Source organism: Canis lupus, chromosome 19, assembly GCF_048164855.1.
Source record: "Canis lupus baileyi chromosome 19, mCanLup2.hap1, whole genome shotgun sequence".
Classification (NCBI taxonomy): Eukaryota; Metazoa; Chordata; class Mammalia; order Carnivora; family Canidae; genus Canis; species Canis lupus.
Window position 1 is genome coordinate 35,270,012 of NC_132856.1, and position 27,364 is coordinate 35,297,375.

Here is a 27,364-nt window from a genome sequence, read left to right on the forward strand (position 1 = left end):
ATTATTTATTTTTACTGCTCCAACATTGGTAAAAGGTGTTGAATGTTACCAGCTCTTAAAGAAAAGAGCTGTTGTCATAGGTGATCTATATTCACAGCAGTATTTTATAATGTTGTGTAGTTGTTAATTAAGTTTAGGTGGACTTAAAAGGTTTTGTCTATTTTAGGGTAAAATAAAGAGTATATACGACCCCATGGGTGTAAAAAGTTTGGAATCTATATTAAATAAAAGTGCTTTGGACCCAACACCAAAGCATGAATGTCATGTGTCAAAGAATGCCAATAGAATTACATCACTTTTGGCTTACAGAGCCTATGAACTTACTCAGGTAGGTGCCTGGATTCATTATGACTTCATATCTCTTTGTCACCAAATACTGTAAAATGTATCTCTTTATGTACCTTTTGCCACCACACCAGTCAACCTCTGGTTTCCTTATACTACCACCAGACTTAAGTGTCTCTCGCTCCTGTTTGTTTAGTATTTTCACATATCGTGGCTCCCCAGACTTAAGAGTAATAATATTGAGATTCCGTAGTCTAGTTCTTTCTTCCAACCTGGTATTTTGTATGATTGCTGCCCTCAACATGCCTCATTTCATTTTGAAGCTGTGGCTTCTCTTGGCCTAAATCCTGGTCTAGAAAGATCTCCTGCCTAATAAAATACTACTCATCTTTCAAGGTAAAGTTGAAGCCCCTTGAATTACCTTAATTCATGTAATACTATACTATTGATTTGATAGATATTTTTTATTTTTATTAACATTTTTCTAAGATGCAAACTTAGAGTTAAATTTTAAGCTTTATTCAGATACAGTTGATATACAGTGAAGTGTGTATTTGTCTAATTTTAGTCATTGTTTTTATATGATCTTTGACAACAGTCCCCCCTTATCCTCAGGGATATGTTCCAAGGCTCCCAGTGGGTGCCTGAAACCACAGATAGTACTGAACTCTGTATGTATAATGTTTTTCCTATGCCTGCATACCTATGATAAAGTTTAATTTACAAATTAGGAACAGTAAGAGATTAATCACAGTAACATTAAGAGAGAACAATTATACTATAATACAAATTATTGTGGTCTCTCAGAATCTCATTGTGCTATTTACCTTTGTGGTGATGTGAGATTATAAAATGCCTGTGTGATGGGATGAAGTAAAATGAATGACATAGGCCGTATGGTATAGTATTAGGCTACTCTTGACCTTCTGACCATTTGTCAGAAGGAGAAACCTCTGCTTCTGGACTATGGTTACCCACAGAAGCTGAAACTAGAAAGTGAAACTGCATATATGGGGATGGGGGGCTACTGTATAAAGTGTATGAAGTATCGACTTTTTTTTTTTTTTAACACTTCTAAAAAGTGTGTATAGATGGATTGGTTGGGAAGAAAGTGGTATGTTAACCCCCCTGGAAATGTTTTTTTTTTATTTTTTCTTTAATCTATATTTATTTAAAATAAAATTTATTCTTGCTCCTTTTTTTAAAAAACAGTTGTAAGTGAAACCTTTTTTTTTTTTTAAATATTTTATTTATTTATTCATGAGAGACATAGGCAGAGGGAGAAGCAGGCTCCATGCAGGGAGCCCGACACGGGACTCGATCCCAGGTCTCCAGGATCAGGTCCTGGGCTGAAGGCGGTGCTAAACCGCTGAGCCACCCGGGCTGCCCGAAACCTTTTTTTTAATTGTAGTATAGTTGACTCTTAATACTCAGGGAGGCTTTTAGCAAAAAATTATATTCACTAAAGTCTTCTGGGATGGCTCATTTGATTATCTTCTGGACAGTAGTTTCAGAAGGTAGCAGTAGGTTTTTCTTTTTCTTTTCTTTCTTTTTTTTAAGTAGTATGTTTTTTTCTAGCAGAACTTGTAAACTGGCTTGATGTTTCCAAAAAATTTCCAGGCATTTTTAAAGCAGCAACATTACTGCAATTGTTAGTTTCCCAAGGAAATGGACTTTGACGGACAAGGCTTTGTTCATAAACTAGGGCATTCTTTTTAATGAAAATCACTAGTCCGCAAGTCACAAAACCCTAATGTTGTGAATAGGTGAAGGGGAGAGGCAGATGGGTCGTAAGAAGAGAATGAACTACCTTTGTCACCTGCATTCATAATCTCTTCCACCTCCTCTTTGCTGCTTGGTCTGTAGTTGGAACTGATACTATGTTTTTATTTTGAAATAACAAAATGCTAGATTTTGGTTGAGGTTGTTTAGCATTTTACTTTTTTGTATCAAAATGACATTTCTGGGCTGACTTGGGAGGTTACAAATGTTCATTTGTACTTATTTTTTTAAGATTTTATTTATTTATTCATGAGAGAGAGAGGCAGAGACATAGGCAGAGGGAAAAACAGGCTCCCTGCAGCAAGCCTGATGCGGGACTCGATCCCAGGACTCCGGGATCACAACCTGAGCCAAAGGCAGATGCTCAACCAGTGAGTCACCCAGGTGCCCCCAGTTGTAACATTTTTATGAGGAAATTTGTTGCACATTCCCAGCGGTCAGCTCTTCAGAATTAAGCTTTTAGTGCATCTAAGATAGATAGGTACGTACATACAAACAAAAGCAGAATATATTATATCAAAATATAAAGTGCAAATTATTTTAAATATATTGGCAAACAGTGCTTAAAGATAGTTTCTTTAGAGGTACTTTTAAATAGTGTTACATTTCTCAGAAATCAGGCAGATAAAGATTCCACTGTGTACATTTTGTCTTCTTACAGAAGTTAATTTTGCACTCTCTTATTTTTAGTATTATTTTTATGAGTATAGCTTTGATGAACTCAGGCGAAGACCAAGACACGTGTGTCCATATGCAGTTGTATCATTTACATACAAAGATGATATACAAACTCCAAAGTTTGTGCCTTCATCAAGGTAAGACTCATGAGTTTTAGACATCATCCAGAATATTATTTTACATGTCCTGCCCTGCTGCACACTGTATTTTCTTCCCATTTTTTTCTTACCTTGCAATTAATTAGATGCATGAGTGTTCATGATGACTTTTTAAAGGTCAGTGTGGAGAACATAATTTATGTGGAGATACAAACTACAATTTACTTAAACTTGACCAGTTAACCTTTTTTCTTGATATTAAAGATTTGTATAGTTGAGTAAAATGCAGTTTTTAAAAGTGAAGTTTTATGTATTAGCTCTCCTAGAAATGGCGAGCTTCTACAAAAGATGCTCGAGTCCCATCTCAAACGATTAAATCAAATGTTTATTAAGGAGGCTAGGCATTGATAATTTTTAAAGCTTGTATGTGATTCTAATTTTTTTTTTTATTTTTTTTTATTTATTTATGATAGTCACACAGAGAGAGAGAGAGAGGCAGAGACACAGGCAGAGGGAGAAGCAGGCTCCATGCACCGGGAGCCCGATGTGGGATTCGATCCCGGGTCTCCGGGATCGCGCCCTGGGCCAAAGGCAGGTGCCAAACCGCTGTGCCACCCAGGGATCCCTGATTCTAATTTTTAATGAATTGAGAATCACTGATGATTTCTTACAAGCTCTAATGTAAAGTGACCAAATATAAAGCAGTTTCCCTTATTTTTTTCCCATGTGGTGATTTCAGAAAAATGTTGGTGAAGTTGATACTTACTTAGAAATACTGTTTTAAAAAGCCACATTTCATGAAATACATATATATATATATTTTTTTGAAATACATGTATTTTTGAGGTCAGTCTTTTCATTGGTTTTCCAGATCACATTATCTTGTCTTCATTTAAGTTGAGATCCAGCACTTTTTTTTTTTCATGTCAGCAAATAGCCCTGGTAACCATCCATCCATAGCCATAAGTAGCAATTCATATGACATCTAGACACTTGTGATTTTCATTTTTCTTGTGGCTCTGTATTTATGATTTCCATGATGTATTTACAATAGTGCCTTTCAACAGTAATCTTTAAAAGACACCCAGCACTTAATTATGAGGCCATACTTCTAGGAATAGTAACTATCTGCTAATTTTCTTTGCCTCTTCTTTGATTCCATCTTTTGATCTCTATATCATTTAAAACGAGCATTGATTAAACATTCTTGCTGTACATTGAATGCTGCCATGAATGCTTCTGCCACAAGGCCTCTGCATTTGCTGTTCTCTTGCCAATTAGCGGCATCATTTACACTTAACACTTTTATCAGATCTCTCCTTATCATTGAGGTCTTCCATGATTCTTATTTTTAACCCCATACCTTTAGTTGCTTTTTTTCTCCATAGCACTTAAAACCATCATTGTCTGGTAAACTATATACTTAATTTTTGATTGTTGTCTGTCTTCATGAAATTGTTAACTGTGTGAAGGTAGGGGCATTTTTCATCCTGGTAATCTATTACCTAGAACTGTGCCTGGTAAATAATAGGAGCGTGGCAAATATTTATTGAATAGGTTTAACTTGTAATTAATTTAACATTAAACATTTAATTTTTTAAAAATATTTTATTTATTTATTCCTGAGAGAGAGAGAGAGAGAGGCAGAGACACAGGCAGAGGGAGAAGCAGGATCCACGCAGGGAGCCCGACGTGGGACTCGATCCCGGGTCTCCAGGATTTCGCCCTGGGCTGAAGGCGGTGCTAAACCGCTGAGCCACCAGGGCTGCCCAAACATTTAATATTTAATAAATCAGTTTAAATATATATGGAGGCTATTTCTTCAAATCTCATCATTAAAATAATTCAGAGACTTTAATGGACTCTATTCTCTCCTGATGACTATTTTTGAGAAAAATAGCTCCCATAAATTTGGACAGATACAGTAATTTGATCCAAGTAGGTAACTGTTTTCTTCATGTGGACTTAGATCTATTAAATGTTGCAATAAGTAGTTAATATGTTCTTCATACTTGGATGAAGGACTTAATTTTCCTATACGTTACACTACTAAAAGTAGCACTTAGTCAAGGTCCTGAGTGTTAACCTTCTTGTTGTTACCAATCAGTAATTTTTTAAAAAAATTTATTTACAGATCTAACAGTTTCAATGCAGATAGAAACACAGGTAAGATTCTTTTATTTCTTTCCTTCAATTTTTTAAATTGAAAAAATAAGTACATAGAATAAGAAATAAGTGTTCTTTTTATTTATAATGAACAAAAATTTGCAAAGTCTGAAAAAGGGCTGAGGCCATGTTATGATGTAGCATCAACATTTGGTTGTTCAAGCATAAGGTCTCGTTTGAGAAGCTACTAATACTATGAATAGTCCAAAGGATTTTAACACTTTGACAAAGGTAAAAAAATAAACAAGCTTCGCAACTCAGCTTTTTAAAATCTATGTTTATCAGAGGTTTAGGATTTAGAAGACCTAGAGAAGATTAAAAACAATACTGACATTTTCTGTCATTCAGTTTCTCCACAATGAAAAGAGAGTAAGTAGAGGGTATGAGATGCTGTAGGAATTCATGTAGTTAACTGGATTTAATACAGTTGTCTTTGGGGGAAATGAGGGCACTAAATATATTGTCTTTGATCTTAAACTTTCAGATATGAAGACATTTAGACATATTTGTTATTTTTTGGACCTGAAATAACCATGTGAAGGAAAAAATACTGAAAGAAAAATCCTAATATTTCTATTCTCTTGTAAATAGAAATGTCATGGGGTTTATTTTGTTTTCTGTTGTTGTTGCTGTTCCTCTACTTAAACATTGTTTCTAGGTGTGTTTCCCTTATTTCTATCTAGCAAACAAGTATTTGCTCCTGGGCTGCCAGTGGCTGAATTGTGTCATTATTCTTTTTATTTAGATAAATTTAACTACACCTTGTGGAAAGGACAGCTTTTAAATAAAGGAAAGCTTTTGTGTTATATTTCTCTGAGGTCAGCCACTCGTGCTTTTTTGCCTATCAAGCTGTAAGTATGTTATATTACAAGAAAATAGCAATTAGTGGTTGCTAATTATTCAGTTTCTTCTTTTGTTTTTTTATTCTTAAATTTTACTTTAGTTTGAAAGAATATAAATGTCAACTTGTTTTTAAAAAATTGATAACTTGGGAGAGTTAGTTGGCAAAATGAGCCCTCTACCTTTCTGTCTTAGCTTGAGAGTGGGCTAAATAAATAGTCATACACATTTATGGCATAAAACTTTCTCTGTGTGACTTTAAATTTTAACAGTGATTTTTTCAAAGTTTTATGCTAATTAAATATATATATTTTTTTCATTTAGCACATGATAGACTTAAAAGTTATCAGTTCTGTGTTGGAAACAGTTTTGATGTGGTGAGTTAAAATTTATAGACTGTTTTCAGTCCTGTGCAGCATATATTAGGATAGAAAGGTCTAGAATGATCATTTGCTATCACCCCAGTAAATATCATGGGCCTTCATAAATGTTTGAAGATTACTTTAACAGTTCATACTTGAATTATCTTTAATAAAAAGACAGCCTTTTATCCTTTCTGTTTTAGTAAAAGTGGTATATAAGGTTAGCTTCTGGCTTAAAGTTGAAGGTTGGTGATACTGGCAGCCTTTTATATACTTCTGTGAATATATCTGGACTTCCATAGCAAATCCTCTTTAGAATCACCTATAATATTAATAAATATGTTCTTCTGCTTTCCACCAAGATCCTCATATGAGTGGGGGAGGGGAGGAAATAACATTTGTAGAGTTAAACATACAGGTAAGGGAAACATGCTTTTTCAATTTTCTTTCAGTCCTGAAAAGTTAGATGTTGAAACAGTTATGAGTATTGATCATCTGAAACAGAAAATCCCTCCAGCACTATTTTATAAGGAAACATACTTAGGTCCAAGTGAAGGTAAGTAATTTAATTTTATTAAGATATATAAAAAGCAGATTTGATTTGAATATTTACTGTGTATTTTTTCTTATGTCAGTTTTGAAGAATGGAATGTATTGCAGCCTTTATGAAGTTGTAGAAAAAACAAGAATTGGAAGTAACATGGAGAGTTTACTACAAAAACTAGAGAAGGAAAAACTTGTGAGTGAAAGATTTTTAAATGTTCCTCATTCTCCCTTAGAAATAAGCATTTGAATAAGTGACCAGATTATTTAAATTTATTTCATTTTTGCCTCTGAAAGTACCATAATGTCTCTTTGTTGCTATTTAGCGAACAGTTTTACTATGGCCTTTGATAGTCTTTTTTTTTTTTTTTTTTGATAGTCTTTTTATTTTAGCCATGACAGTAGACCTTCTGTAAGCCAGTCTTCCCCATGAATACAATCTTTATTGTATTTTGTGATGTGACAACATATATTTATTGAATACTATTTTCTTATGCTGAGTGTATACTTCAGTAAAGAATGAGATAAGGAGACTATTCTTTTGGATTATACAGAGTGATAAATGGAATTCCTCAGATAGATGTGGTGTGTTTCAGTTGACTCTGTGTCATATTTGAAGATTCAGAAAGAACAGGGTGCTTGGTGAGGTTGAAAAGAAATAAAGGAACACTAGAGTAGTTGGGGGAAAGTGGTAGGACATGAGACTAGGAAAATGTGTAGAGGACTGTGTCCTGCAGGGTCATGTAGGTGGTATTAAAATGTTTGGAAGTTTGGATGTAATCTTAAGAGTAATTGGGTTTTAAAGGGAGTAGCATGAGGTTTTGATTATGTACACAACATGATCAGATCTGTGCTGTGGAAGTTTATTTGGTTACTCATTAGGTAATGAATTGAGGGGAGGGGAGGCAGGAAACTAGCATTACATTACTGGGTGATAGTGGCTTGGAGAAGAAAGGTTAAGAGTAATGATAGAGATTGATTTAAGAGATACTTACTAGATAGTATCCAATTTAATAGATACTGATTTTACTGAATTTGAATAGAGGGATAGGTCAGGCATCAGCTGTGATGGATTCAGGAATGAACAGAAAATGAATATATGCTGTTATGTATAGTTTAACTGAAGGGGACAGGAGAGAGAAGAGCTATTTCAAGGTTTCTGTTAACCTGAGATAGATGAACTCATGTTTAAATGTTGATGGAATGTTTCAGTAGAGGGGAAGTTTTTGCACAGATATGCTATGTGATACAAGTTTTTCAGTAGTTGACTTCCTTTTACTCCTACTTTGTTGAGCCTCAATTTCAAATTGTAGTCAAATGGAGGTTACTGTTAATGATTTTCAGAATTTGCAACTGCATTTTTAATGGCTTTGTAGAATTTCATTGTATACACATATATTTGCTTACCTAATCCATTGTTTATAGGTAGGAGAGTCAAATTGTATACAAAACTTAGAGGCAGAGTTTATACACTTAGGAATTGGTGGACGTCTAACAATAACTTGTTAATTAACCAGCTAGAAATCTTGGGGTTAGGCATTTTAGAACACACACATGCATATACACACATACACATTCACTACATATGGATATACTTTTATATTTACATATCTTTTTTCTTCTAAAATAAAACTATTCCTCATGATCAAAATCTGTTTAATTCCAGAGTTCGGGGGATCCCTGGGTGGCTCAGTGGTTTAGCGCCTGCCTTTGGCCTAGGGCGCGATCCTGGTCTCGGAATCGAGTCCCACGTCAGGCTCCGGGCATGGAGCCTGCTTCTCCCTCCTCCTGTGTCTCTGCCTCTCTCTCTGTCTATCACAATTAAATAAATAAATAAACCTTTTAAAAAAAAATAATTCCAGAGTTCAGAAAGTGCAAGTTTTGGATAGTAGGTTTGGATATAATGATATAATGATATAATGATATAATGATATAATGATACTGGTTTATCCAAATCTGTTCGGTTCTTGCATTTCAGAGAATGAATATTGAGTCTTGGCAATGAGGAGTTTATCAGAAGATTATAACATCTGTTCCATTTCTAGTAGTAAGAATCAGGATAGGAAGTTACTAGTATTTTCTTTCTTTCTTTCCTTATTATTTTAGGTTCTTGGAGGACTGGGTTTTCCCAGAAGTAAGATTTTATATCTTAGAGGACATGAGCATTCCACAAGGATACATTACCTAAATGTAATGGACCCTAGATATTTTGTGTAGCTATCCCTTTTCCTGCAAACCTCATTGGGAATTATTCTAACTATAGCTACTTTCTTTATAGTCTAATGATGGGAGATGCGTTGAGGACTGTTGGGTTCTCAATAATTCTGTCTTGAATATGCACACAAAATGTTATGGATCAGAGATAGATTTAATGAATACATCACAGTAATAATTATATTAGCCTTCCTTTGCCCCAGTCTTTAGCCTTAGGGCAACCCAAGGAAACCAATCAAACAGGCAACAGATGAGGTAAAATGATTTCTCTTGGCTTATTAAAGGAAGAAGGCCACTATCTCCTTCCCCTCCTGGAAAGTTCTCTTTGAAAATGTAAAGAGTATTACATATTAATTACAACCCTGTAGTAAATAAATCTTTTCAGGAGCTGTTTAGCCCTCTGGGACCTAAGAACATCTCCAAGTTTCTGGGACTCATTCATCCTTGAAATATACATACCTACGTCTTCTGGCACCTTGGGGCTTAATATAGGATTTAATTGTGCTGTAACCTCTTGACCCTCTTGTGTACCCACTTGGCATTCTCAGGGAGATAAGGGAAATTTAATTATCCTTTTCGATCAGAGCAGTTATTTAGATAATTGGCTACAGATCTAATTCTTTTTTTTTTAATTTTTATTTATTTATGATAGTCACACAGAGAGAGAGAGAGAGGTAGAGACATAGGCAGAGGGAGAAGCAGGCTCCATGCACCGGGAGCCCGATGCGGGATTCGATCCCAGGTCTCCAGGATCACGCCCTGGGCCAAAGGCAGACGCCAAACCGCTGCGCCACCCAGGGACCCCCTACAGATCTAATTCTTAAAGTATATGAAGAGTAAAATATTTCTAGAGGAAATGAAAGCGATTATTCTCTCTTTGTATTTACTTTTCTGTGTATCAGCAGGCTAGTTTTGGTGGAGGAGCACTGAGAAATCTAGGGAAATTTTATTTTCTCACAGGGAGATTTATTATGTGAATATGATTATATTGAGCTCTCTTGTGGTAAGGCATAAGTTAATAATTCTTAGAACTAAATATAAAAAAAAGAACTAACTTAAGGAAAATGATGGATGTCGCTAAATTTGAATGTTGTTTCTAATGTGAACATTCTGTATATCTCCTGGTGTATATGTACAAGTTTTTCTCTTGGGTATATATCTAGTATATTGGATTTATTTATAAGTAAAATTATTGAATCATAACATATACACATGACTGGCTTTACAAGATAATGTGATAATTGTTTTAAGTGTTGGTACCAATATATATCCCCTGCTACCAGCAAGTTCTCATCAATTCACACAGTCGCTGGTACAGATTGTGGCAGAATCTTACCAATCTGGTAGTTGTAAAATATATTGTACTGGGATTTTAGCCTGTATTTTCCTAAAATATGATGAGTTGATCATCCTTTTATAAATTTCTTAGTGTTCACTTGCCTATTTTTCCTTTGAGTGGCTTGTGTTTTCTTAATAATTTGAGGAATTTGATACATATATTTTGGGTACTAACAGTGAGGTATGTGTGCTAGAATTTTTTTTCATAATCTGTGCTTGCCTTTTTTATTTTACTCATGGTGTTTTTTTTGAAGAACAGATGTTCTTAATGTAATTAACTTTATCTCCCTGAATGTGAAGCACTTTGTGGCCTCTTTAAGAAATCTTTCCTTACCCCTAGATCTTACAGGTATTGCCCTGTGTTTTCTTCTGAATGTGTTATGATTTGGCCTAAGGCACTTAAGTCCTTAAATAAATAGTTTTAGGTTTGTTTTTGTTTTTGTTTTTGTTTTGTTTGACAGTATAGGAACCCAACTTCATTTTTCCCCAATGTGAGTAACAAGTTGTTCCTGAATCATTTATTGAATAGTCCCTCCTTTCTCCACTAAGAAGCCTTGATTGGAGGTAGGGCCAACTGCCCCACTTTTTTCATCCTGTTTGGTTTAGGAGTGTTTAGCTATTTGAGACGTAGCTTTTTTCAAGAACTTAAGTTTCAGCTTTACTTTTTAAAAAAAATTAGAATCCGCTTTTAAGTTCCCCCTCCCTGCCTTCTCACCTTGCCCCCAAAAAACCCTATTGGGATTTTTTTAATTGGAATTTTGTTAGGTCTATAGATCGAGTTTAAGAGAATTGATATCTTTTGTGTACTGTCTTATCCATGAACAAGATAGCTCTTTACTCCTTTAGGGTATTCTTTTAATAGAGTTTTATAGTTTTCTGGATACACATCTTGGTTATTTTTTATTCAGTTTATCCCCAGGCATCTTACTATTTTTGATGCTGTTATAAACAGTATTTTCCATTTGGGTTCTTTTTCTATTTGTTAGGTATATAAAAATGTAATTGGTATTTATGTTGATTTTATGTTAGATCAGTGTATGAAATTTAAGTAATTCTTTTTTGTACATTCTTTGGGATTGCTATATAGGCTTTATTATCTGGGAGCAACATTGTTTTGTTTTCCTCCTCCTCCCTCTAGTCCTTAAGCTTTTTATTTCTCTTTCTTGTATTACTGTGTAATCTAGGATCTGTAGTACAATGTTTTTTTTGTTGTTTTGTTTTTTTTTTAAATTTTATTTATTCATGAAGAGACGCAGAGAGAGAGAAAGAGACAGGCACAAGGCACAGGCAGAGGGAGAAGCAGGCTCCATGCAGGGAGCCCAATGTGGGACTCTGTCCCAGGACACTGGGATCATGGCCTGAGCTGAAGGCAGACACTCAATGGCTGAGCCACCCAGGCGTCCCTAGTACAATGTTTAATAAAGGTGGTAGTGGTAGGCATTCTTGTCTTTTTGATTTTAAAAAGAACATATCTAACATTAATCATTAAGTAGGAAGTTTGCAGTAGGTTTTTCACAGATATCTTTACCAGTTTAAAAATTTCCTTCATTATTTTTTTTTAACCATGATGGGTTTTGAATTTTGTTAAATGCTTGGGCAAGGGGCATTTATCAAGATGGTAACATGGTGTATTGGTGTATTAGGGTTTTCCAAAGGAGCAGAACTAAGAGGATGTACATATGGAAAGAGATTTATTATAAAAAATTGGCTCCCACAATTATGGAGGCTAAAATGTTCCAAGATTTACAGTCAGCAAGCTGGAGATTCGGGAGAGCTTATATGTTCAACTCACCTAAAAATACTCTCAGAAATAGCAAGAATAAGGTTTGACCAAGTATCTGGACACCTTGTGACCCAGTCAAGTTGACATGTAAAATGAACCATCATATATAGAATTTATCTTACAGGCTTATAAAATGAATTATATTTTATCTTTTTCCGGTATTAAACTGTATTTGTGTTGCTGATTAAGAATACCAACTCCAGGGATCCCTGGGTGGCGCAGCGGTTTGGCGCCTGCCTTTGGCCCAGGGTGTGATCCTGGAGACCCGGGATCGAATCCCACATCGGGCTCCTGGTGCATGGAGCCTGCTTCTCTCTCTGCCTGTGTCTCTGTCTCTCTCTCTCTTTGTGTAACTATCATAAATAAATAAAAAGATTTAAAAAAAAAAAAAAAAAAAGAATACCAACTCCAGTGGCCCTGTGTGGCTCATTCGGCTAAGATCTGACTCTGATCTCAGCTCAGGTTTTGATCTCATAGTCATGAGTTGAAGCCTTGCCAGCATGGAGCCTACTTTTAAAAACAAACAAACAAAAAACCCCACCAACTCTTTTTTTTCTTTCAAATGCATGGTTTGATCTGTGGATTTTTTTTTAGGAATTTTGTATCAGTGATGATGAGTGAGATTGACCTGCAATCTTTCTCATACTGTCCTTATCTAGTTTTTGTATCAACATCTGTAGTTTCTCAGAATTGAGTTAGGCAGTATTTCTCATTTTGCAAAGGTGGATATATATTTATGATTAAAATCTATTTTTTGGATGTTGGCTAGCACTTAACTACAAAACTGTCATTCATTTATGGATGATTTTAAAGTATTCAATTTAGTAGTTAAACTTTACAGGCTTTCTGTTTTTTCTCAAGTCAGTTTGGTTTTTAGGGATTTGTCCATTTCTTCTATGTTTTTGTGTTTATTGTGATAGTCATTTATAGACTCTTATTAATAGCTGCTGTGAGCATTATTATGTGATAATATTTTCATTATGCTTTCCCTGGTTAGTCACTTTCACCAGAGGTTTGTCTATTTTATTAAGAATCAAATATGGTTTTAACTTCTGTTACAGCTTTGTTTTACTCTCTTATTAGTTTTAGCTGTTTTATTAACTCCTACTTTTGGGGGTTCATTTTGTAATTTCTGCCTTCTTAAGTTGGAAAAATGTTCAATGAATTTTGAGTTCCAAATACTGCTTTAGTTGCATTCCACAAGAGTATTGTTTTTTTCTAATTTAATTCTGTTATAATCAGAACAGGTGGTAATTATTGAAAATTTATTGATACTTGATGTAAAGCTGACATTGTGCTCAGTTTTTTAACATGCCCCCTGGGTAGATTAACCCCCTCCCCCCCGAAAAAGTGTCTTCCTTAATTGTTAGAAACTGGGTACACAATTCTGGGTTGACAGCTGTTTTCTCTTAGCACTTTGACTATATTACTGTATCTTTTGGCATCTGTCTTTGTTGAGAGGTTAGTTCTTAGTCTAATTATTACTCCTTTGTCGGTTGTCATCTTTTTTGTTTGCTTTTTTAATCTTTGGTGTTTTGCAGTTACATATCTAAGTATAGATTTTTCATTTATCCAACTTGCTGTATATTCTTTAGTATCTGGATTTACATATTCATTTCTGTAAATACAGTTAGTTACTATCTGATTAATTCTTCATTCTGTTTAGACTTTCTAGGACCCTAGAGTATCTTATATGTCAGGTCTTTTCATGATGTACTTGCTATCTGAACTTTTGTGTTTTACATCCACTTGTTTTTCAGTGTGCTGCATTCTGAGTATTTCATAGCTATCTTCTAGCTTACAAATTCTGTGTTTAGCTGTGTCTAATTTGCTGTTTAATTCATGCATTGAGTTTCTTATATCACATAGTTTTTATTTCTAAACAAGTATACTTGATTATTTTTGAGATCTGCCTGGTCTTTTCTTTTTTGGGGGACAGATTCTTAACTTTTTCAGTAACACTTACTTGAGTACCTGTTATGTGTCAGGCACTGTTAAAGGAGGTAAAAGTTATATTCTGATACTCCTTGGTATTTCTTTTTTTACGATTTTATTTATTTATACGTGAGAGATACAGAGAGAGGCAGAGACACAGGCAGAGGGAGAAGCAGGCTCCATGCGGGGAGCCTGATGTGAGACTCAATCCCAGGATCACGCCCTGAGCCAAAGACAGATACTCAACCGCTGAGCCACCCAGGCATCCCTCCTTGGTATTTTTTTAATCGAAATAAACTTCACTTTAAGTGTATACTTTTTTTTTAAGTGTACACTTTTTGAGTGATTTTTAGTGGATTCACAGTATTATGCAACCATCACCACTATTTTCAGAACATTTTGATCACCACAGAGAGCAGCCTCATACCCATTAAGCATACACTCTGCATTTTTTTCTTTAGTTCCTACTAACTATGAATCTGCTTCTGTCTTTATGGATTTGTCTGTTCTAGATATTTTATACATGCGGTATCTGCCTGGCTTCTTTCACTTAGCATAGTAATATTTTTTAAAGATTCTTTTTATTTGAGAGGGGAGGAGCAGAGAGACTCTTCAAGTAGACTCCCCACTGAGCATGGAGAGCCCTATATGGTGCATAAGCTCACGATCCATGGGATCATGACCTCAGCTGAAACCAAGAGTTGGTCGCTCAACTGACTGAGCCACCCAGGCATCCCTCTTAGCATAATACTTTTATGTATCGGTACTTCATTCCTTTCTTATGGCTGAACAGAATTTTTTTTTTTTCTTAAAGATTTTATTTATTCATGAGACACACGAGAGAGAGAGAGGCAGAGACACAGGCAGAGGGAGAAGCAGGCTCCATGCGGGGAGCCCAAAGCAGGACCCGATGCAGGGTCTCCAGGATTAGGCCCTGGGCTGAAGGCAGCGCCAAACCGCTGAGCCACCCGGGCTGGGCTGCCTTAACAGTATTTTCTTGTATGGATAATACCGTATTTTGTCTATTCATCAATTGTTTCCACTCTTTGGCTGTTATGGATAAGCTGCTATGATAATTTGTATAGCAGTTTTTCTGTGAGCATGTTTTCGATTCTGCCAGTTATTTCTTTAAGCATCCATACCTATTATTTTATATATTATATTTAATAATTCCAATTTTAAGTCCTTGGATGTTGGAATCTGTTGTTTCTGCTAAATTTTAGAGTAGCTTATTTCCTCTTAGTTTATAAGCTTGCTGTTTTATATTTTTAACATGTTTTTAAGATTTTATTCTATTAGATTTTGTGTCTGTCATGTTTAGTTCTTTACTTCCATTTTGCAAACAATTGTAGTAGCTCATGAACTTTCTTCACATTTATGTTGTTTTCTTTCCTCCTCCTTCACAGTGCTGTTGGAGTTTTTTTGTTGTCATTTTTTGAACTCCAGTTGGAAAGGGTGTGTATACTCTTGAGGGCATTCCTGGCCAACCTGGCATTCTTTTCTTTTTACAGTTGAGCCTAGGATCTTTCCTTCTAGACTTATACGTTTGGCCTAGTCTGTCGTCACCCTTTTGCTAGTCATAAGTACTGCCTGCAAATTGTTCTCTCAATTATAACTCTGCCTTTGCTTACGATGTTCACTCTATTGAAATATCCTTCCCATAATTTTGGGCTCTTGGCGATGTTCCCATCCTTCAAAATCCACCTGAAGTATACTCTAAGTACCTTTTCCAGCTATAAAGTGTATTTTTTTCTCTTCCTGTTATTTTGTATTATCTTTTTGAGACCTTCTCTGTCTTGTGTTGCCTGTCTTTGAAGTTATTTCTGGCAAGGCAGATTGCCTTAGGTTGAAAGGTGTTTATTAACTACGTGAAGAATTAGATTCTAAAAATACATTTCATTTGAGATTAGCTTGATTTCATGAAAGGCAGTACTTATGCTACCAACATCTAGCACACTGCCTTGACAATTAATAACATGTCTTTTGAATTGTGAGGAAGATATTTGAAGTCTTTAATTTGGTCCTTGTATTTGAGCTTCATGGAAAAATCAAATCGGTCTTAATTAGGGAAATTCGCTCAGTAATATTTTCTGGTTATTGTTTGTATGAGAAAACTAGGGAATTTTTGTTTGATTGGAATTTTGTTAATCAGTTAGTAGAGTTTTTAATTTGGTAGCAATATTTTTCCTAAAGAAAGATGATCAATAACTTATTTTCTTCATAATTAGTTGAAACTGCTATGTGCCTGCCTTATGATGAGTAATAATAAAGCAGATTCAACTTCTTCCCTCTTCCAAAAATTCAGGTTCTTGTTAAACCTTTGGGAGACCGAGGATACCTTTTTCTTCTTTCTCCTTGTCAAATGGTTTCTCCATATGGTAGGTGATGGCTTTAATTTTTATAGTTCTTTAATTTTTTTCATGAGAACATATTGCTAATCAATTTGGCTTCTTTTTTTTTTTTTTTTTTTTTTTTAGAACATCAAACTGCCAAGTCTCGAGTCCTACATGCTTTATTTCTATTTCAAGAATCTAGAGGCATAGTTCCTTGTAAGTTCTTTGAATATCTAAATCCAGTCACTGATAGATTCTTAAATTTCATTGAAATTTTCCAGATAACTCAGTAAGCATTTTGTTTCTTATATTTTAGAAAATATTAGGGGTATTAAGAGATATTAGCAGAATAAAACATAAGTTATATATGATTCGATTTTTTTTATGAAAAATTATTTGGGTGTGATCAGTGTTTTCACTAAATATTGTAATTATTAAAATACTGTTGCTTTGTTTTTTAGTGTTTTGTATTATGAATCTTTTCTAGCTGAGTTAAGTTTTGCATTCAAATTTTAGCAACAGTAAAAGAATCGTGCTAGGTTAAATTTACGCCATTTAAAATTAATAAAAATTTTTCACACTGATGTTCGAGAAAATTTGCTATTCACTGTTTTTAAAAACATACTGGAATCCTATATTAAGGTAAAATTCCCACTGATGGGTTTCACTGTTAGATTAAGAATGACATTTTCAGTTGTAGCCACTGGGTGCCTATATGCTTACTTATGAGGGTAGAACATTTATGTAAAGTTAAACTTGTTATAGTAGGAAGGAGTGACATTGCTATCATTTGCAGGATTCTCTTGCTAGGAGCCTCCGATCTTGCCCTGCTTCTTTATCTCTCCTTATATTTTGCTTACCACCAGTTGAATTGCCTAGGGACAGTAAGAAATGAAGATCATCAGTGAAATGGGTGTTTTTCCCTTTAAAATATCTTCTGCAGTTTTTAGTTTTAGTTTATTATTGGCCTGTTTTTAAAAGCAAACTCTTCATTTATTTCTATACTACATATATGTATTAGGTTACATATTGCTAGTTTGGTTTACCATTAATGTATGAATGTTGAATTTCTTTTTGACAACATGTAGATGTGTATTTGATTCTTGATGGCTAACATGATTTGCTTTTTTGTTTGTTTACAGCACAAAAAGGTTCAACTAATGCAGCACCACAGAAGAGACATGAGAGCATGACAGATGTATTAAAAATAACTCAGTTTTTACAGTTTGCTTTGATTCAGTGTCGAAAGGAATTCAAAGATATAAATACTATAAATTTTCATTCTGTTGTTGAAAAGTATGTAAATGAATTTTTTAAACGAGGTTTTGGTTCAGGTAAACGAGAGTTTATCATGTTTCCGTATGATTCACGATTAGATGATAAAAAATTTTTATACTCGGCTCCAAAAAATAAATCCCATATTGATAATTGTTTGCATGCCTATATTTTTCGGCCTGAGATGTATCAGTTACCAATTTGTAAATTAAAAGAGCTTTTTGAAGAAAATAGAAAACTTCAACAATTCAGTCCACTATCAGACTATGAAGGCCAAGAAGAAGAAATGAATGGTACAAAAATGAAATTTGGAAAACGAAATAACTCAAGGGGTGAAACTATTATACCTAGAAAGCAGAAGTCTTCTCATTCTTTGGATTATGATAAGGATAGAGTCAAAGAATTGATTAATTTAATTCAGTGTAGGAAAAAAAATGTGGGTGGGGACTCAGACACAGAAGATATGAGAAGCAAAACTGTCTTGAAGAGGAAGCTTGAGGATCTACCTGAAAATATGAAAAAGCTCGCCAAAACCAGTAATTTATCTGAAAATTGCCATCTATATGAAGGTAAAAATATCAGGTTGCTTTTGTATAGTATAAAAATAACCAAAAATATAATAAAGTAGTTTTGTCCTTTCCCCTAGTACAGGGCTCTGCAAATTACAGCCTCAGAGGCAAATCCAGCCTGTCCCTTGTTTTTATAAAGAAAATACATCAGATTTCTGAATTGTGTAGTTGAGGCTAATATGAGGAAAATAAAGTATGCTCGGCTATTATCCTATTAATTGGAGTTCTTGGCCTTATATCCCTTTAATTTTATGGTTGGAAAAGTACATTGAATATTGGGTTTTCTTAGCATATTGCTGTGAAAAGGAATCTTCTGAGCTTTAAAATCAGATTTCTTAGGGGCATACAGATTTTTTTTCACATCTCAGGAGCTCAGTAATATGTTTGCCTTTATCTTTTTTCTATTTTTCTTTATTTTGTTTTAGTTGACAGTAAAAGAAATGGGAGACCCTTCTCTTAAAAGAGTGTTTCATTATTGCAAGTACTCTAAAACATTTTTTCATCTAGTTTTTTATTACACTACTAAAATAAGCATGAAATGTGTTCTTTGAGTTCAGGGACCTTGTAATTTTGTGCTGCTGCTGTTCTTGTTTATGGCAGATCTTAGTATTCTATTTTTGTTTCTTACTAAGCAGTTTAACTTGTATATGTTCAAATTCAGTGTGTCTCAGAAAAGACTAGGTTAAATCAATGTTTTTATTATACTGTTTTCTGAGCAATTGGTGCTTGTGTCCTCAGTTACTTTTCAATTATCTGTTCTCCTTCCTCTCTTTCTGCACATATGATAGCCACTAGCCCCATGTTGTTATTTACGTTTAAATTAAAATTAAATGAAAATTCATTTCATGCACTATATTGAAACATTTCAGAAGCCGTACCACTGTATTGGAATAGCAAAAATGGGGAACATTTCCATCATTATAGAAAGTTCTATTTGACAGGGCTGTGTCTTCAGTAACTTTTAAGTGTTTTTTTTTTTTTTCTTCACGTGACCTGTGTTCTCTTTTTCTTTCCAACATTTTCCTCTTGCTCTTACCTCTTGGGTGGCTTTCCTAGCATCTGTCACCCATTTCAGTATCATGTTCTTCAGTCTCAGCTTTGTATTTGTCTTTTCAAAGGTATTTTTATAGACCAGCCAGTTCCACCTGGGTACCATGTTTACCACTCTTTTTTTTTTTTTTTTTTTTTTTTTTTTTTACATATTCCTTGATTAGGGTTCATCTCTCTCCTCGGAATGTCATGGTCAGCCTTTACACTTCTTTCTTCCTGAAGCATCTTTCATTTCTCTCAAGCCTCATATCTCTGCAGTTCAGATCCCTCCCTAGCTTTCTGCCTGTTCTGCTTCTTGATGGTTTTTATTTCCTTTTGCTTCCGCCATGCTGAACCTGTTGATATTTACTGATCTGCACTGCCTTAACACTGTTGACCTGTGTCTTGAGAATTAAGTGCTTACTATGTGCCAGGTGCTGTACATACATGGACTCAGTTTAGTTCAAGTGGTAGACATTATTATTCTTAATTTACAGATGAGAAAACCCATCTCCAAGAAGTTGAATAATTATCCCTAAGGTTATAACTTAGCTGTGTCTGGCTCTAAAACATTGTTCCTAAACTTGGCTGTATTTACTAGCACTGAGCACATAATGGTCAAGATACGTAAATTTTAGTACTATTTAAGCTGATAATTGGCTAATTTTTTTATGTGTGAAAAAATAGTTGTAGGTGACAGGTTTTATCAATAATTGAAATGGTGGGAAAACTGTACTAATAGGCCAAAGGAGAAGTAGGTCAGGGGAGAAGGGGGAGATAGGTTAAACTGGAACTGGTGACAGACTTGCATTTATAGGTGTTCCTCATTTGTGTTTCTTTTTAGTCATTGTATATACTTTTGATTTTTGAAAATAGAGATTTAAAGGTTGGTTTCTAACTTTTAAAATACCCTCATCTTGATTTGCTAGTAAATCCACTCATTTCATAAGAGGTAACCTATCTTCACCACCCCCTTTTACATTAATTTTTTTGAGATCTGACTTCTATATATATATGTACCCATTTTAAAGGCACAGTTTAAAGATGAATTTTGATAGCTAGTTGCTACCACACCAACATGTAGAACATTTTCATTACCCCCAGATTTGCCTTGTACTCCTTTGTAATCTCACCCCACCCCACCAGTGATCTGCTTTCTGTTTCTATATAATAGTTTTTCCACTTCTGTGATTTTATAATTCATATAGTGGGAATCATATAGGTTTTACTATGCTGTTTCCTTTCTTTTTTTTTTTTTTTTTTTTTTGCCGTGGTACATTATACCCTGCTTAAATTGGAAATCCTGACATCTATCCAGGCTTTATCCCCCTTCAGCATTAAAAGGCATATGACTTTCTGAATGTTTTTTCCCTTTGCAGGTTTTAATATAGTGATTGTACAGAGTACCCAGATTTATACCTGCTTGTAACCATGTCTTAACATGTTTTCTTTCATAGTGTTTTTTTTCTTAGTGCAAGTTTGGTATAGATTTCTTCAGGATGATTTTGTATCTCCAGTATCTTAGCATTGTTATGAAATTAACTGAGTCCATTCAAGATAAAGTTTTAGATTATAAGTATCAGTTATCTTAAAGACAAAATCTAATAGGCATAGAGGAGATAGAAATCAAGCCATGTTTTTGAGGTTTTTTTAGTAGAGTTAAATGTAATCTGCATATCCTCCTAACACTTTGCAAAATAAGTACAGATATTTTATCTGTTTTCAAGTCAGACAAAACTGAGATTAAACTGATTGGGATTTTGGTAGTAGAGTTTAAGGTAACTACAGCACAGGTATTAATATATATTACCCATACTACCAACATGGTATCTGAGCTCTTTTCTCCATTAATAGTTTTCAAATTATGATGAAAATAAACTTTATGGGAATTTTTAGCTATGCAAAATTGTAGAATCAGTTATATTTGTAAAGAAAAGGATGAATATACTTCTATAATCTAAGCCAGTTGTTGCCCATAAATATCTTATAATTAATCTTTAGGTATATTTGATTTTTAAGTTTTTATGCTAGCATTCCAAACTTAACTTTAAAGATAGTTTTTCTTTCTCTTCCCCTTCAGAGTCTCCGCAGCCTATTGGCTCTCTTGGGCATGATGCTGATTTGAGACAGCAGCAGCAGGATACCTCTAACTCTGGTGTTGCTGACATCCATCGGCTATTTAATTGGCTATCAGAAACACTAGCAAATGCACGTCATTCTGATGCATCCTTGACAGACACGGTTAACAAAGCCTTAGGATTGAACACTGATGATCCCTATGAAGAGCTGAGGCAAAAGCATGAGTATGAGTTGAACTCTCCAGATAAGAAAGAATATGAGCAGCCTACTTGTGCAAAAATTGAAAATGTGCATTTTAAGGGTACTCAGAGCCCATTGCTAGAAATTGATACATCATTGTTAAAATATCCTGTTGCTCTTTCTACCAGTGAAGCAGGCACTGACCATAAACTACATTTGAAAGAAGTAAGCCTATGTCTTTTGATTATCTTTCTTGCTTTTGTGAATGTATGTCTGAAAGAGGACGTAGGTGTGGTTCAATGGGGTTTTTTCCCTTTCAAAAAGAAATAAAATACACATTGCAATAAAATTATCTTTCCAGGGTAGTACTTCTAAGTTATTCCTTGTTATAAAGTGTAAGTGCAGAAGTAGCAGTTTTCCTTCCAGCTTACAGAATTATGCGTACTAACTTATATATAGTTAGTAAAATTGAATCCTCAAAAGATTGGCTTTCTGCTGGCAGTACTAGAACCCAAAAGTGAGGTCAATAAGGTGACCAAAGCCAGTGTGTCAGTATTAAAAACAAGATTAGGTATTTCGTATTTTTCATGCAAATGGGAATGGAAAGTGACAGGACCTCCAGTTTATGATATGACGTTGGAGAGTACTGATCCCTAGCTAAGAAGGGGTTTTGTCTTCCCCAGAGAGTGACTGCATCTCTGGGTAATAAGAAGATGGCACCATTTTCCTAAGGTCTTATTTTTAATTTACTGTTCCCTCCTATTTCTCCTCCTTGCCTTTGAATAAAAGTCATATGCACATGCCCAGACTCTCCATTTAGTTTTAGGATATTTTAGGGGGAGGATGATGGCAGGAGACTCACTTAGGGAAGTATGTAACTTATGTAACTTATATTAATAACATTTCCTGGCATATTTAATATTCCAAATTGGGTCAATGGGAGCGTGGGCTGAACCCCACCCACTGCCTTTTTTGTAACTAAAGTTTAATGGAACACAGCCATGCCCATTTATTTAGGTATTGCTTCTGGCTGCTTTTGCCACTACAGTGGCGACTTGAGTATCTGGCCCACAAAACCTAAAATATGTGGTGCTTTACTAATAAAAAAGCTTATCTGCTCTAAATCAACATCAAATTATGTTTTGAGGGAAAACATGTTTTAATTTAAGACTAGAGTATTTTAACTTTGCCATGCTGATTTTACTCCCTTGTAATGTTTAGATTGAAGGTTGTGGATTTGCTAACAAAAAACAGAACATGTGACTCTTGGTCTTAGGGTTGTGAGTTCAAGCCCCCACATTGGGTTTGGAGCCTACTTAAAAAAAAAGAAAGTTGTTTATTCTGGACATAAAAATGAATCGAAAAGAAAGCTATTGAATATGTACTCTAATTTTTAGGATCCAAATTTAATTAGCATGAATAATTTTGAAGATTGCAGTTTGTGTCCCACTGTTCCCATTGAACATGGATTCCGTAGACAATCTAAGTCAAACAGTGTTGAAGAGACTGAAATACATTGGAAACTGATTCCAATTACAGGTAAGAAAAGTATACTGGGACTTTGGTTGGCTTGGTTTTACTGAGGGAGCAGTCTCCTGAAGGCCTTCATCTTTTCTAGATTCCATTCTTGGGTTACTAGGTGGCTCATCTTACTTGGCTCTGACATCTTCATATCTCATTTTGAGCAGTTTAGAATTCCCCTTGATTATTGCTGGTTTGGTCAACATCAGCAAATATCTGCAAAACAGCCTATGAAAGCAGAGGGATTTAAAACATACTTAACCTTCCCAATGCAGTTTAGCATGCAGACTTCAAATGAAAATTGTTGGCAGAAATTTGAATTTCTAATAAGGTAAAGTAGTGACAAAGATGAAATGATGGTCTTTGGGGAAGCAGACTAAATGCAGTCTTCTCAAATTATTAGAGTATACTTCATAACAAGCTATCATCTAAGAAATCTAAGAAGTGGTCATGTTGAGGTTCATCTATTTGAAAAAAAAAAAAAAACTTCATTTCTTAATACTGGGTTATCTTCGAGAAATTAGATCATCATAGAGTGTGGCCTGAAATGATTAAATGCAAAAATCCCTAGAAAGCTTATTGGATCATGGGGCAAGACTAGGTTAGCAAATGTTGAAATATCATTTTACATTGTTCTAATTTCTCTGTGCAAACACATACATATACACATACACATATGTACATACTATTCCAGTTCTTTGTTAGCTAAGCATTTTTTTAAATATTCCCAGGGCACATCTTTTCTATTCCTAGATTTTTAAAAAGAAAATAACTTTTGCTAAAAGACTGGCTTGTGACCTAGAAGTTACTGAGACTTCCAAGAACTTTGAGAATAATTTCTAAAACTTGATGAGTTTCCAAGGGTGTCAGCACCATTCTCTACTTAGTTACCTTACCAGAAGGGGCAAGAGACCTAGAAGTGATGGTAGAGAAAACTAACTGGTACTTAGGAGCTGGAGGTGTTGGCTTGAGTGGGAAAAACAGAATAAGAAAGTAGTCAATACAAATGATTATCGTAACCATTCCTCATTTAGGCAGCTTCATAGTTAATGTTCAGAGCCATTTGAAGGCATAGCATCTAGGTGTTGATGACTCCATCATCACCTGAATGGAAAGGGAAGCAACTTCCTATTTCTGAATGACCCTTCTGGATTATTGTAGGCAAAAGGTGGAATACTTGGATTTGTTAGCATTTGGGGTTGTCTGAAGGGTGTTTAATAGTTATCACCAATATCTGAAGAGAGTGTACAAAACTAATGGATGCTTTCCCTCAGGAGGGAATGCAAGAAGCCCAGAAGACCAGCTGGGGAAACATGGTGAGAAACAAACACCAGGTGAGAAGGCTCCCTTTGCTTTTCCTCCCACTGTGCCCTTCTTCAGAATTGCTACTTGTATTTCTGGTTCTCTATCAATAGGCATCATTTTAAGTTCTGTTAATTAGAGAAAATTTGGACAATTATCATATTTGCATTTAAAATCGTTACCTGATTTGCATAAAATATTCTTTTACAAAGAATGTGTTTAAAGAAGTCACTGAATATTCAGAGAAGTTAAGTTTTCTTCACCTGTAGTGATTCTGTCTGATATGATGACTTGGGAAGACTGGAGTATTTTTCTTAATACATTTCTGTAGAATATCCTAAGAAATAGTCTTCAAGAAGTGATGCCATTTATCTTTCAGGTTCTATATTCCTTATCTTGAATTTTTTTACCCAATTCTTATTATTTAAGGGTAGTATAAATAAGAGATTAGGAAACTCTGGGACTCCAGAAACAGTTACAGATGTTGCTGATGAGCTAGTTGCTGGTGGTTCCTAGAAGACTTTTTCTTTTGTCTGAGTTCAATCAATTGAACATCTCTGCAGATGGTCATAGACCTTGTTTTCTTGCTTTGGGTTTGGTGGTGGGCCTTTTTTGTTTTTATTTTGTTGTATCCTACTCTTTCAGAAATCTTAAGTGGTAGTGGATCCCCCACACACAACCTTTAATTTGGAAGGAAAGCTGAGTGGCTTAGTTTTAGTAGATCTTTATGGTTTTCCTCTCTTTGGGGAATTAAAAAAAGACTGAATAGTTTTCTTCAAGAAAATCTTTGTCTCCTAGGAAAAATGACCCAAAAAGGCAAAACAGGAACAGATAGATGACATACAGGAAGGTGCATAAATCTTTAGTACACAATTCAGTGGATTTTTACATGTATATAGACTTATGTTACCACTACCCAAATCTAGATGTAGAACATGTCCAACATCTCTTAAATTTTCTTCTATATCCTTCCTGTCAGTACTCTCCCTGACCCAACAGTAACCAGTAATCTCTTTTACCATAGATCAGTTTTACCTGTTCTTAAATTTAAGATAAATGGAACCTACACACGTCCTGTTTTACTTTTGGCTCTTTCACTCAACAATTTGTCGGGGATTCGTCTATTTTGTATCTGTCAGGAATTCTTTCTCATTAGAAGCAGCCAGGTATCTTGTTTATGCTTCAACATGTGCCACTGGCATCTGCAGTCCTCTCTTATTTGGTATACCATCTTTCTATTTTGTGATTGAAAATGTAAATACATGAATGATGCTGCCTTTAGAGAACCCATTATTCCCCTTTTCACTTAAGTCAAAGTACTGCAATGCTGGAATGACAGTAGAAAACATGCATTATGGATATTGATGGGTGTTTCCTTTAAAACGTTTATTGATGAAGACAATTTATAAAATACAGTAAATTTTAGTGATTAGAATTTCATAGGGGAAATTTGTGCAAAATAGAATTAAAATTAAGTAATGGTAATTTGCATTTTTAAAAGAAATTCCCTAGATGGATGTAAACTCTATTCAGCTTAAAAAAAAAAAAAAAATCCCTTTATCTGTAGCCTTTCAGGTGTAAGCTTATTGATCTTAACTACAGCTATACATTTTTGGAGCAGGTATTTCATTTGAAATAATAATCGGAGGTTTAAAAATTATAGGTGGTCCTCCCCAGCCTTTTTGTTTTACAAGGTACAATTTAAAATGTTTTATTTAATAAATCAGACATTTGATATGGTACATAACTCAAGAAGTACAAAAATATTTCAGAAAGTAAAATACTTCAGGAATTCTTGCAGCCCTAGCCCAGACACCTAGTTTCTTTGCATGGATCAACATCTATTATAAGTTTCTTATGTATCCTTCCAGACATTTTATGTGTGCACTAAACCCCATGGTGCAGATTTAAGAAGGATGTTCTATATTTCAGTTACTTTATGGAATTTGAATTTCTGGTTTATCAGTTTCACACAGTTTTAATTCTTACGTTGGTACATTGGATATTTTGGTTCCCTACTCTTCTTCCACCCATAGACCTGTTGTGGTCTTCTTAACTGCCAACAGGTGCCTTTGCAGTAGTTAATGGGAAGGAGTGGTTCATGGTAACTACCAGGGTTGGTGGAGAAATGTTACAAGCTGACTGCTGCTGAGGCTGTTAAGAGCCTTAGGAAAGTGTGAATGTGAGGAAACCCCAAACTGAATTTGTGTGGAGAGAGCATGTGGCCATACCTGGGTGCAAAACTTAAATAGGGAATTTACTATACCTTTAAAGTACTGTAATTTTGAAAACTATACTTGTACCTGCAACTTCCTGATATAGAGGTACCTTTTCATAGACCACAACAGTGATTTGTTAGGAAATATTGGCTAAGAGCTAAGAAAAATTAATTTAAAAAATAGAATAATATCATCTAGGCAAAGATCACAAATTTTTTTTTCTTAAAATATTACTATATATTGCCATTAACCATATTTTCCCCTTGTTTTTAAAAAGGGACTTAAGGGGGACGCCTGGGTGGCTCAGCAGTTGAGCAACTGCCTTTGGTTCAGGGTGTGATCCTGGAGTCCTGGGTTCAAATTCCACATCAGGCTGCCTGCAGGGAGCCTGCTTCTCCCTCTGCCTGTGTCTCTGCCTCTCTCTCTCTCTGCCTCTCTCTCTCTCTCTCTCTCTGTGTCTCATGAATAAATAAATAAAATCTAAAGGGGGGGTACTTACGTGTATCCATTTTGAAATGTAGTTCTAAAAACATATTGTGTTTGAATTTAGAATTTCTGGGAAAAAGGTACAGTCTGTGGATTGAGCTAGTTGTCAAAAGTTAAAGTTATAGTTCCATTAACATCAGGTAGCTGAATGACCTCTTCATCTCAAGAGTATTACTGTTAATGCAGATATGAAATATGTTCTCTTTCATATTATTGAACCTTTTTTATCCCCCTGATAGATCTATCTGGGAAGCAGAAATAAGCAAATGACTTAATTTGTAATGATGCCAAATTGGCACATGTTCGAACACTTCAAAAGGAATCAAAGAAAATAACGTCCAAACTTG

The 27,364-nt window shown here is 34.9% G+C and overlaps 2 protein-coding genes across 6 annotated transcripts in view; one reads left to right on the forward strand and one right to left on the reverse strand.

The window, feature by feature from the left end:
- Positions 1-27,364, forward strand: part of TASOR (transcription activation suppressor) — a 48,437-nt gene that overhangs the window by 12,225 nt on the left and 8,848 nt on the right. For 4 of the 5 annotated variants that reach the window (XM_072785785.1, XM_072785787.1, XM_072785784.1 and 1 more), the window contains exons 6-17: positions 167-328; positions 2,758-2,882; positions 4,978-5,009; positions 5,755-5,860; positions 6,664-6,767; positions 6,847-6,950; positions 16,330-16,402; positions 16,502-16,573; positions 17,500-18,201; positions 21,311-21,714; positions 22,887-23,028; positions 24,285-24,344. In XM_072785785.1, the coding sequence (XP_072641886.1) occupies positions 167-328; positions 2,758-2,882; positions 4,978-5,009; positions 5,755-5,860; positions 6,664-6,767; positions 6,847-6,950; positions 16,330-16,402; positions 16,502-16,573; positions 17,500-18,201; positions 21,311-21,714; positions 22,887-23,028; positions 24,285-24,344 (2,086 nt within the window). The remainder of the gene's footprint in view (positions 1-166; positions 329-2,757; positions 2,883-4,977; positions 5,010-5,754; positions 5,861-6,663; positions 6,768-6,846; positions 6,951-16,329; positions 16,403-16,501; positions 16,574-17,499; positions 18,202-21,310; positions 21,715-22,886; positions 23,029-24,284; positions 24,345-27,364) is intronic. The other variant, XM_072785786.1, reaches the window with a different exon arrangement.
- The window catches only part of CCDC66 (coiled-coil domain containing 66), a 58,937-nt gene continuing 54,602 nt past the window's right edge, over positions 23,030-27,364 (reverse strand). The window contains exon 17 of the mRNA XM_072785795.1: positions 23,030-23,238. Coding sequence (XP_072641896.1) covers positions 23,139-23,238 — 100 coding nt within the window. The 3' untranslated portion in view covers positions 23,030-23,138. The remainder of the gene's footprint in view (positions 23,239-27,364) is intronic.